The 11,908-nt window shown below is 36.2% G+C and overlaps 1 protein-coding gene across 2 annotated transcripts; it reads left to right on the forward strand.

The window, feature by feature from the left end:
* The first annotated feature begins 912 nt into the window (after positions 1-912).
* Positions 913-11,691, forward strand: LOC147759943 (uncharacterized). 2 transcript variants are annotated; one of them, XM_086995605.1, is made up of 7 exons: positions 917-1,072; positions 1,274-1,306; positions 4,282-4,356; positions 7,569-7,601; positions 10,753-10,827; positions 11,087-11,175; positions 11,430-11,691. In XM_086995605.1, the coding sequence occupies exons 1-6, from the start codon at positions 1,023-1,025 to the stop codon at positions 11,148-11,150; spliced, it is 330 nt and encodes a 109-aa protein (XP_086851731.1). In that variant the 5' UTR covers positions 917-1,022; the 3' UTR covers positions 11,151-11,175; positions 11,430-11,691. The 2 variants fall into 2 exon arrangements, with proteins under 2 accessions (XP_086851733.1, XP_086851731.1); XM_086995607.1 differs by lacking the exons at positions 7,569-7,601; positions 10,753-10,827; positions 11,087-11,175; positions 11,430-11,691 and adding an exon at positions 5,742-6,884 and having other exon boundaries at positions 913-1,072.
* Positions 11,692-11,908: the final 217 nt, after the last annotated feature.

Below are 11,908 nucleotides of genomic sequence, written 5' to 3' on the forward strand. Positions count from 1 at the left end.
TTCCTATGGGAGATAGAGTGGAATTGTTGTTTGTGTGCGTTTGGAAGAAAAACCGTATGGCAAAAGAGATAGGACATGAGGGATTTTCTCAATTTTATTCTTCTTATTTTTTATTTATAATTGTCATTCTGAGTCAAAGTATCGTTAAAAGTCCTAACTGTGAGATCCGTTCACCTTAAACAAAATTATGGTTATAGCAAAACAAAAACAAAAACACATCAATCAACAGGTAGTCAGTCAGGGACAGATAACTAAGCAAAAAAGTTCCGTATTAACTGAAAAGAGTCACGAGGCAACGAGAAGGAAATAAACATGCTTATATGTATACTGTTATCAGTCCTCACACATCTGTCATTATTCTGATAACGACGATGACGAGTTGGAGCTTTCAACCGTTTATTCACCCACTGATTTTACATACAAACTTAAGAGTTCATATGCTCTATATGCTCTCCGTACCGAAGCCACCTTTCACTCGTTTTCGTTACATTTGCGTAATTACCAGACTTTTCCATTCTGATGTTTCACTCGTCCGTCCATTATTTCCTAATAAGGCAATCTGTTAGAGCCTTTTTTAATCAAAAATCTACACTTGTATCATACCCGTCACTCATTTAAATGTGTTAAACACGTGATAGAAACTTTCAATTCCATTGTGGAGTTAACCAAAGAAATAAACTTGGACATGTTCCATCTTTTCCTTACACGGAAAGGGTTTTCTACACTTGTTAACTTTTGAGGACATTTAACTCACACACAGTAACTCTTTTTCCTTTTACGTCTTTGATTCCCTTTTACTTATTACTTTTTCCCATTCGTTTTTATAATAAGCTAGGACAGTCCCGGCTTCTGGCAGTTTCATCACCTGTTGAATAAATGGTGACGTAAGTGAGTGACTCGGCCTGATAAGTTGCGGGCAGGTAGGATGGTAGGGTTATAAAAACTGACGTACGGGGACAACTTAACCAGCTCCATTATCACTGCAGCTTGGATAAAATATTGTCTTACAATATAACGTGAAGATGAAGACCGCATTTGTTCTGCTCTTGGTTTTTACGGTTGTTGCGGCTCGGTAGGTCTATACGAAATTCTTATCCTTATAATTCTTTTAAACATATCTCTTCTATGTAACTATTAGTTGCTTTTGATTGGTTATTCAGCCATTTCAGATTTACAGTGATAAAGATGTTCTAACCGTCTCTCTTGTCTCACGTGCCATACTCTGTCCTTCTTAAGCCTCCGAGAATGTTTCACCAATGTTTTCTCTTAACAGGTGGGAGCTCGACCAGCCACCGCCAGGCGAAGGGTAAGCCAAAAACAAAATGTATTCCTTACAAAGATTTTAAAGGAAATGACCTTCTTCTCGAACGTAATATATATGTAATATGTAATATATTATGAAAATCAGAGGACCTATGAGTACAATCGGTAATACTGTTAGTAGTAAAACTATAGCTAGTTGTTACCATTTTGATTATAAAGACGTCATGTGTTTGCTGGGTTCATATCTGAACACTGAAAATCGAAAGCAGAAGTATTGAATCAAAAGAGTAGCTTATCTGTAATATGTTAATTTTTGGCTCAAATTTATACAAATAATATTAGCATACTTTGCAGCCAATTTTCGATGCAGTTTGAGTTAAATTGAATATATAACACAGATAAACGACTGTCTTAATTTTACATCTACCTGTAATTTCTGTCATGGTGTATAATCGACAAGGGTGACATATGTCCCGGTGTGGCAGGAGTTCACGTCCTAGTAACGCAAGACCGCCCGGACAAGTCCGTCCTGGGAATGCAAGTCCTAGGGCATGCATTGCTAGGAATGGAAGTCCTAGGACATACGTTACTAGGATTCAATGTCCGTAGGACAAAGGCTCCCAAGTAATGTAAGCCCTACGTGTAGTAATGCACGTCCTAATGGGTCGTGCGTTCCTGACATTTTAGTAACGCATGTCCTATATAGTTTACACCAAGAAAAGACATGACACTTCAGGCAGAATCACCCGATCAAATAATAAGGGAAATATCTATTTACCAGTTGGCAGACATAAAGATATACTGTACTAAATAGGGGCCCAATATCATTCCACACATTTCAATATGGACTTCGATTAAAATATGGAACTTCCTAAACTAGCTCTGTAGTTAGTAACTCCAAAGAATTGGATACTATTCAAAAGTTGTGTTTTAAAAAGTAAATTTTATTAATACAACCATTAAGTCATGTAGATTTAAGATTATACTAACATAATGACTGTGTGGTCACACTATATAAAGTACGTTCAGTTAACAATGTATGATATCATTTAAAGCGGAGGGGGTCCTACTATAGCTCGCATCTATTGTTCAACACGATTGTTATCATTTCCCAAACAAGCTAAAACCATGCTTTTACAATTTTCCAAAAAATAAAATGGAATAAAATCGGAGTTGGTTTGAACTGAAAATATAACAAAAACAACGGCTGTCTAAATTTTACATCTACCTGTAATTTCTGTCATGGTGTGTAATCAAAAGTTTACATTGCCAGATGATACTTATGTTCCAGTTACCTTTGTTCTGGGAGATTTTTTTTTACCGTGTTCCAATATATGCTGTAGTGATTCAGTCTAATTAAGTTATGGCTTACTAAAACAAAATTAGTAATTCGTGCAATAGGTAACAGGGTTTTCTGTATAGTATTTTTATATGTTGTTTGACATTTCAGCAACACTAATAAAAAAAATGGTCCATTTGATGCTTCTTTTATTGTCAGCACGCTGCATTTCTATAATATTAATTGACAATCAAACTTAAACTAGGTACCAAAATCAATCGCTCTGAAAAACCTTTTTTGATGTTTTTACAACATTGCATTTGTAATAGATTAATCATAAAACTAAAACCAGTTGTGATCAAATTTTCGAAGTAAATAAAACACTTCCGTAGCTAAATACAAACTGTATGCTTCTTTTTCACATTGGCTGTTGAATTATTTTTATTCGCCATGATTTCAGGACAGTGAAACTTTGATAAGAACTTCTTCATGATTATGTGGAATCCTGAAATTATCAAACATAATTTCTACCCCGAGTACTAAATATTTAAAAAGCACGTCTGTGACATTATTTGCGCCTATATATTGGGCTTAGATGCATATAGTTTGTATATTACAGCTCTGTTGGTATTTGGAAGTGCTAGCAGGTGTCTAAACTGCATGGTTACTTTACCAATCTAAAATATTTTTACGTGCGGATGGTGACAATAGAAAGTTATGACGGTTGGAATTATAAACACAGGTAACCTAAATTATTAAACTTTTATTTGGGGTACCTGGCGTCACGGCTAATTATAAGACGTATAAATAATAACGTTATTTAAAAAAATTACATACAAGTAGCAGATGTTAGGGTGCATAAACTGAGCAAAGGAGCGTGTTATAGCATTGTAGCTCTGCGCCAGATTGACGCAAAACAGATTTACATTGCCAATATTATTGTATCGCAAGCAACGTTGGGGGCATCTACATCTGGAGTTGAATTCACGTTGGTGCCAAAACCTCATTGGCATCAAAACCATCATACATAGCAACCCAAACTAGATCAAACGTAGGAACATTTGCTAGGAGACACCTCAGGAAAAATTTCACAACACAAGATAGAAATAACGCTTTAAACGGTCGTGTTTGACTTAGAATCAGTTCTGCTTTTTTTTTTACCTTAATTTAGTGAATCCAATTAAGTATCTGATGTCAAAATTACACTGATTAGAAAATTAAAATTTCAAACGAGAATTTGAGTCTCGTTTTCATTTTAAAATCTGAAAGTAGGAGAAGTAATGTCATTTAGTTCGTAGTGTTGCGGTTCAGGGGCGACTTATAAAACGTAGCTTTCATTGTAAGTTTGGGTATGTATGTATTATATTTGGACTATGTTTTATTTTTTAGATTTATTAAGTGTCAATATAATTTAATACATGCTGCACCAGAAGAATTTACACGCGATGACAAACAAAGTTAAGGATTGTTAACATAAGCAGCTTTAAGTCTATTACACAACCCAAGGTACAAGTATGTACCCCTGCAAAAGTGACGCTATAGAAGTTATTCAGAGGGGGATCAAGAAACACACTTTTATTATTATTATTATTATTATTATTATTATCAAATATGTAAAAGTTTAAATGTATTTTCGCAGAAGGCAGAGTCAAGTAACACCCTGTAGGGGACCCGTTTGGCGGTAGTTTTGGAATCACGTCACTTCTTATCTTTAACAATCCCCCTTTTCTCTTCCTCAGTGGACCACGAGGTCTTAACGAGGGTATCGTCATGAAAGTCATCAAACGTGCAGTTGACAACCAGAGGATGGAAAGGTAAATATCTGGTGTAGGAATTGTAATTTTGATGTATGTTTTATTTTTAAGTTTTACTTTTTATTCTATTTTCATAGGATTTCGATCAATTCATTCAAAATATACCTAACCCAGATTAACTGAAATCAGGCGGTGTTTGTAAAGTTATTAACAAAGTTTAACCCATGTAGCTTCAACATATGGCACAGTCCAAATGGTATGAGTTGCAATAAATATACTAGTACACCATAACTATCCATATTGTTTAAATGTGAAGAATGGACACGGTAAAATGCCGGTTTTCGAAATTTACCGAAACAGCGCCTAAACTGAGATTGCCCCTCGAAATGAAATATGAAACTTTAAAAAGCATGATTTTGTTTTATTAATGATGAAAGCTGAACTACGGCGTTTGATAAAATCGCTGTCAGGGTTCTCGAGTATTAAATAGTGTAATTAAATTACATTACATTTGCAAGTCTGGAAGGGTGATATTGGTTGAGGTGCCATGTCAGTCCGCGTTTTGGGTGAATTCCATGTCAATGCTTATGGTTTTGAAGAATCTTCATTCCGGAACAGAGCATTAATTGGTACATTTGCAGTAACTTTCTCAACAGATATCTCCCTCCATCAGTAGAAAGTGACTTCACTTATGAGTACAGGCTTCATCATGACAACGCACTGGCTAACAGTTCTTGTTTGTTGACTGATTTGTTGCAGAAAGGAGATATTCTTAGATGGGTACAACCATCTTTGGGGTCGAATACTAACGGTACTGAGTACCTGAGGGATGATTTGGAGTGAGCGATGGACAGAAGGATTGTCCCTAACAATAGGAAACAATTTCGTTAAGCTCTTAAAGAATAATGGCACAACATAAATAGACCTGAAACCCTTGTTGGAGGCATTCTGGCCGCCTACAGGAGATATATGCAGTACGCTGCAGAGACCCACGCTAATATGCACATGACTTTTAAAGAGCGTTTCCTGATGTTGATTATGTATACATTAATGACACTTGGTGGCGTCTTTTAAATTTTATGGTCATTTTTCACTTCTATGGAAATCACTGTGGAAATCATATTTAAGATGGAGCATGTTCTTAATATGAATGGATGGCATATTGGCTTTTCCTTACCTGAAGTCACCATAATCATGGCATATGAAATTAATACAATATTTAAAACGGTTCAAAGCTGTCATGTGATCGTGATCATTTGTAAACAGAAGCACATACAGGTAGGACTTACGGTGTGACACACTTTTTTACCGAGAAGTGTATAATAAAAATCTTTATGTCTAGACCGAAACCTCTAAAGTAAGCTTACAGGGCACGGTCACAGTTTTACCTCCATCTCCACACAAACCCGTGAACAAACACAAACCTGTTTCCTTCTACCTTTGAGTTTCCGCATCAGTGGTGAAGGTAAAAGGAGACCCAATTTATTCGGTAAGAAAATTTCCCTCACAAAGCCAAAAGAAATGTACACAGGTTTTCCACTTTTCTTCTTTTACCCTTTATTATAAGCAGCCTTCATTAAAATCTAGAGTTACACTGCGGGGCCAATGGTGACAGTGGGCCGTGAACGGTGACTGGCAGCCAAACAAAGATTGGATTGTCACTCAGATGGCCTTGGATAGCAGGAGCGGGGGTGACAACATGGTTCATACTTTGTCGACAAGTTCCTATGAGAGAAACTGTGGATATGTTGCTTGTACGTGTTGGGAAAAACCATATGGCAAAAGAGACAGTGCTTGAGGTTTTTCCTCAATTTTATACATATTATTTTTCATTTAATTGTCGTTCTGAGTCAAAGTATCTTTTAAAAGTCTAACTTTTCCACAAAGAGATCAGTTCACCTTAAACAATATTATGGTTATAGCAAAACAACGACACATGAAGTGATGTCATCAATCAACAGGCAGTCAGAAATTTGCAAAACTGGATATAATCGGTGTCATCAGGAAACCATGATGCTTTAGCATATCACTACTGGGGAAGGGGAATTCTACATGTACATAAAGACACCCCAAGATTCTTAGCAAAAAAAATGCGGTATTAACTGAAAATATCCATGAGACCATGAGAAGTCCTCACGCATTTGTCTTTATTCTAATGACGAGGACGACGAGTTGGAGCTTTCAACCGTTTATTTACCCACTAACCTTCCATACAAATTCAAGAGTTTATAGCTTTATATGCTCTTCGTGCCATCACCCATTTACTCGCTTTTTTTTTTTTTTTTTTCATTGTAGTTTGCGTGATTACCAGACTTTTCCATTCTGTTGTTTCATTCGTCCATCCAATATTTCCTAAGGAGGCAGTCTGTTAGAGCCTTTTTTAATCAAAAATCTAAAGTATTTGAATTATTCAAACTTGTGTCATACCCGTCACTCAGTATGCATGTGTTAAACACGTGATGGAAACTTTCAATTCCATTGTGGAGTTAACCTAGGAAATAAATTTGGACATGTTCGATCTTTTCCCTACACGAAAAGTGTTTTCTTCACTTGTTAACTCTTAAGGAAATTTAACTCACACTCTTTTTCCTTTTACCTATTTGATTCATTTTCAATTATTCCTTTTTCCCAGTCGTTTTAATTATAAACTAGGACATCCCCGGCCTCTAGTGGTTTCAGCACTGTATAAATGGTGACGTAAGTAAATGACTCGGCCTGATGAGGTGCGGGCAGGTAGGATGATAGGGTTATAAAAACTGACGTACGGGGACAACTTAACCAGATACATTACCACTGCAGCTTGGATAAAACATTAATATTGTCTTACGATACAACGCGAAAATGAAGACCGCACTCGTGCTGCTCTTGGTATTTACGGTTGTTGCTGCTAGGTAGGTTTTAATGGAATTCTCATACTCATACCCCCCCCCCCCCTTTACATCTTTTGTCGCCTTTGTGCGACCATGAATCTGGCCCAGTTTCACTAAAAAACTTGAGTCAGTCCCTGTTTATTTACTTATTTATTTATTTATTTTATTATTTTTTTTTTTTTTGACAGTTGTCAGCATGTACAGTATTAAAACAGTGCCGAACTCGGGAACATCCAGTGTAAAGGGGGTTTACATGTGATTTTTAGATTTCGTCGATTATTTTATTCAATTATTTCAGATTTGCACGGATAATAAACTGTTTAAAAATCGTCTCCCTTAACAAACCATACTCGGGTTTCCCATAAATTCTGAGAATTTTTCACCGATATTTTGTCTTACCAGGTTGGGACTCTCGGAGGCACAAGAGGATAATAGGTAAGTCACAATAATAATAGCATTTACTTGTTTCAACGATTTTAAGGGTTATGCCCCGCAGGGTAGCCCACAATTATGTATTAAAAGTATGAACTTAGAGAAAATATACGTACCATAGGTAATGTAACCTTACAATACAACTAACACTTTATATCAGTAAATTTTGAAAAGCAATGCATGTGATATTCCGTCAAAATAAAAAAGCGAAGCTTGTTTGAAATGTATATTTTTGGGCCCAAATTTTACAAATGTTATAACATAATTTGCAGCTGATTTTGTGGCGGACAGTAGATAGCTGTGCGTTTTTCTTAACAGCATACTCTTAGAAAAACCGATTTTTCTGTTTTTACCTGAAATCGAAATTTCGACGTCACCTGTTAGATGACATATGTGTAAATGTCATTTAATTTAGTCGCTGAACACTGAAGATCTATTTATTACCCCCAAAAAATGTATGTATGTATGTAAATAAATAAGTGGTTTTGGGTGAAGGATGACAATATCCTAAAGGACAGCGTCGGTATAAGACCTAATGAGCGGCTGAGGCGCACCAATCACGCTACTACAGTTTGTTGACTCTAAGCTCTATTGGTATTCGGAATGGCAAACCGGTGTCTTAACTGGACACCCTATACCTGGTCAATAACTTAAGAGCACGGAAACGTGTATTTGGGCTTATTTCCAATGAAACTATATATATGGCTACGTAGAACTCTGATTAGCACGCCTTCTCTTGTTTCTAACGTACCCATATAATCATTCGCTCCTTTGTATTTTACTGGTACCCAACGCCAGGAGGAGAATGACAGAATTATTCTCAAGTTTGTTGCCAGCCTGACATTCCGAGCCTGAATTATCAAATTCAAAGTCTTTATAGCTTCTGTTAGTCACGTGTGCCGTTGACACGTGAGTCAGTCCACAAATGTCACTGAAGCTCGTTACGCACTTGACCGGCTTCCAAACTGCTTACAATAAAGTAAAAAAATTTCAGATTGTTTGTATTGGTTCAACAGCTAACATGCTCCTTCTTCGCTGTTGGTCTTTGATGCATGACTTGGCAAGTGTCAACTTACTTTTATAAAGGCAATTTCAATACCAGTAAAAACTAAACCCGAGGCGCTGCAGTAAACCAGTTTTGCAACGCTGCACCAACAATATCGTATCGATAACTATATCGTAGGTAAATAAGCTTTGGTATTTTGTGAGCGTTCTGCAAGATATTAGGTTGACGAGGCATCATTACGTGCGGTTTTTCTTGAAAACAACACATGCGTCATTACTTTTGTGGATATTATAGCCTTTATTTGAGAGGTTCATACAAGTTAGACTGCAGAAAGAGCCAAAAATCATGAGGTTCCAGTGTAAGTACGGGTGTTCTCTTCACGTCCCTGCATTGTTTCTTATATATAACTTTTTTTCTCGCATCGTCGATACGCCCCCCCCCCCCCTCCCCTATGCAGAGAGAGAGATCGACCTGTACCTTATGCCCCCATCATATTAAAGCACTCCTGTCACCTCACCTGGTGCCGCCGTGTCTATTGGGGAGTAGAGCTGTGCTGTCCCTTGAAGTGCCTAAATGTATCCCATGACCCGACTTGACCTTAAAGCACTCCTGCCATCTCACTTGGTGACACCGCGTATTTTAATGTCCTCCGGGGCGTAGTACTAAGGTCATGGGGCGATTTATGAAACGCAAAATTATTTTTAAGGTTGGGAATACATACTTGATTTTTTTGGACAATTCCCTTTTTCAGTTTTATTTAGAGCCATTGTAATTTATCTTACGCTACACTTGCTGTATCGTATGCCGAAAAGTACACAATGAGGCCATTAAGTATAGAAGATCCGAGGATCTTCTGATCCACAGATAAATTATGACGGACCCTTCATGAAAGAAGAGCCGACTACCCCTTCGAAATTTTGTCTCATTTAACATTCATTTACAGTTCTCCATCTATTATTGAACAAATAATATATATCTCCAAAACTGGCAGAGATAGGTCAATAGTTACAATTGAAGTTGAATAGGAAGTCATGTATTGGCAATTTAACTGTGACCTTGAAATTGACCTTTGACCTAATTTTCACCATGAACTGAAAATTTTCCTTCCTTTTTATCTCTAAAACTGGCAGAAATAGGCCCATAGTTACTATTGAACTTGAATAGGAAGTCATATACTGGTAATCTAACTGTGACCTTAAAATTGACCTTTGACCTAATTTTTGAAATGAACTGAACTGTGCAACTTTTTCAGTGCTTATACTTTCAAAACTAGCAAAGATTTGCCCGTAATTACTATTAAATTTAAATAGGAATTAATATATTGGCAATCTAACTGTGACTTAAAAATAGACCTTTGACCTACTTTTCACCATAAACCGCACTTTGCAAGGTTCCCTTTATATCTCCAAAACTGGCAGAGATACACCCATAGTTACTATTAAACTTGTAGGAAGTCATATACTGGCAATCTAAGTGTGACCTTAAAATTGACTTTTGACCTACTTTTCACCATGAACTGAACTTTGCAACATTTAAGTTCCTTATATTTCCAAAACGGGCAGAGATAGGCCCATAGTTTTTATTAAACTTGTATGGAAAGTCATATACTGGCAATCTAAGTGTGACCTTTAAATTGACTTTTGACCTACTTTTCATCATGAACTGAACTTAGATAGGTCCATAGTTACTTTTGAAGTTGAATAGGAAGTCATATACTGGTAATCAAACTGTGACCTTGAAATTGACCATTTACCTACTTTTCATGATATATATATATTTTTTTAATCTCAAAAACTGACAAAGATATGACCATAGTTACTATTGAACTTGAATAGGAAGTCATATACTGGCAATATAACTGTGATCCTGAAATTGAACTTTGACCTAATTTTTATTATTATATATTTTTGACAATGACCTTGTTAAATTTCATTTAGAGTAGTAGTAGTAGTAGTAGTAGTAGTAGTAGTAGTAGTAGTAGTAGTAGTGCATTGTAGTAGCAGTAATAGTATCAAATATGTGTACAAGTTGCAAGCATCTTTGCACAGGGCTGAGTCAAGTAACGCTGTGCAGGTGTCCGTCACGTGGTGTTAATGGGTGTCATATACCTGTGGTAAGTCCTAACAATTCTCTTTTCTTATTTCCCAGAGACTGTCTAGAAAATAACAGGTGCCTCCTCCTGAAGGTTATCAAACGTGCCGTTGACAACCAGAGGATGGAAAGGTAAATAACTGCCTTATTTTGGAAAGGTGCAAGTTTTATTTATTTATTTAATTTTTTTTTTTTTTTTTCGTGTCACACTCTGATTTTTTACTCGAGATTTCGGTAAAATTTTAGAAACCAATGTAGAATATCGACGAGCGTACTAGTACGTACCCCTGACACCTTTTGAACAGTCATTCAAAATATTAAGTTTAGCCCAGTATTTGACTTCCCTTATTTTGCTTTATATGGAGTATTTTCTGATTTTATTTATTAACAGCTCCGAGCACTCAAACATTGAACATGCGCCCCCACAGAAGGTTGTCAAACGCAGCGTGAAGTAAACAAAGTAAATGCACATGGAAAAAGGTGACCCAGATTTTTCTTTAATTGGGCGTGAGAGCAAATTCATTTGATATATTTTTATCAAAAAATATGTTTTAAAATGTTAATGTTACGTTTCCACTCAATGCTACAAATCAGATTTGATTATCATTACGGTTCCAGCCTAGTCGATAGTTGCTCATGACTGAAGTTAAAAACGAACGATTACAAAATGTAGATATTCAATTTACGATACTATCCGTCCGTTTAAAAGAAATGTCCAATTTCTTTCGTTACAGGTGTCTGTTCAATGTCCGTTGAATGCAGTTGGAAACCTTTCTTGGAGGAACACTGAAGAGTGCCCTGAGTGCCCATATATTTACTGCTACATTTGATACAGAACATTAAAATCACATGCACTAGTTAAAATCTTTTTTTTTTATTTTCTGATGCAGCCTTAAGCAAAGTGTCAAATATTATGACCCTGAGTTATACATTGTTACAGTCGCTCTTCGCTTACATTTTGAGAATAAAATGTTTATCTTATAAAGGTCTACCGTACCACTTATTGTTTGTGAAGTTGTACTCTTTGTGCACAATATCTGAGTTATCTGAGTAACGCAATTCTGTTAATTAGTATCTTTTTGCAAACAGTTCTTTTTAGCATCTTTAATACATGTATTTAAATAAAGACGTCAAGTGTAAAAGTAGGTATACACCTGTCTTGATTTTTTTGTACTATATGAATTAAAACGTATTGAAATACAAATTATTAATT

This window comes from Lingula anatina, chromosome 9 (genome assembly GCF_051362555.1).
Source record: "Lingula anatina isolate TDL-2025a chromosome 9, LinAna3.0, whole genome shotgun sequence".
NCBI classification, from domain to species: Eukaryota; Metazoa; Brachiopoda; class Lingulata; order Lingulida; family Lingulidae; genus Lingula; species Lingula anatina.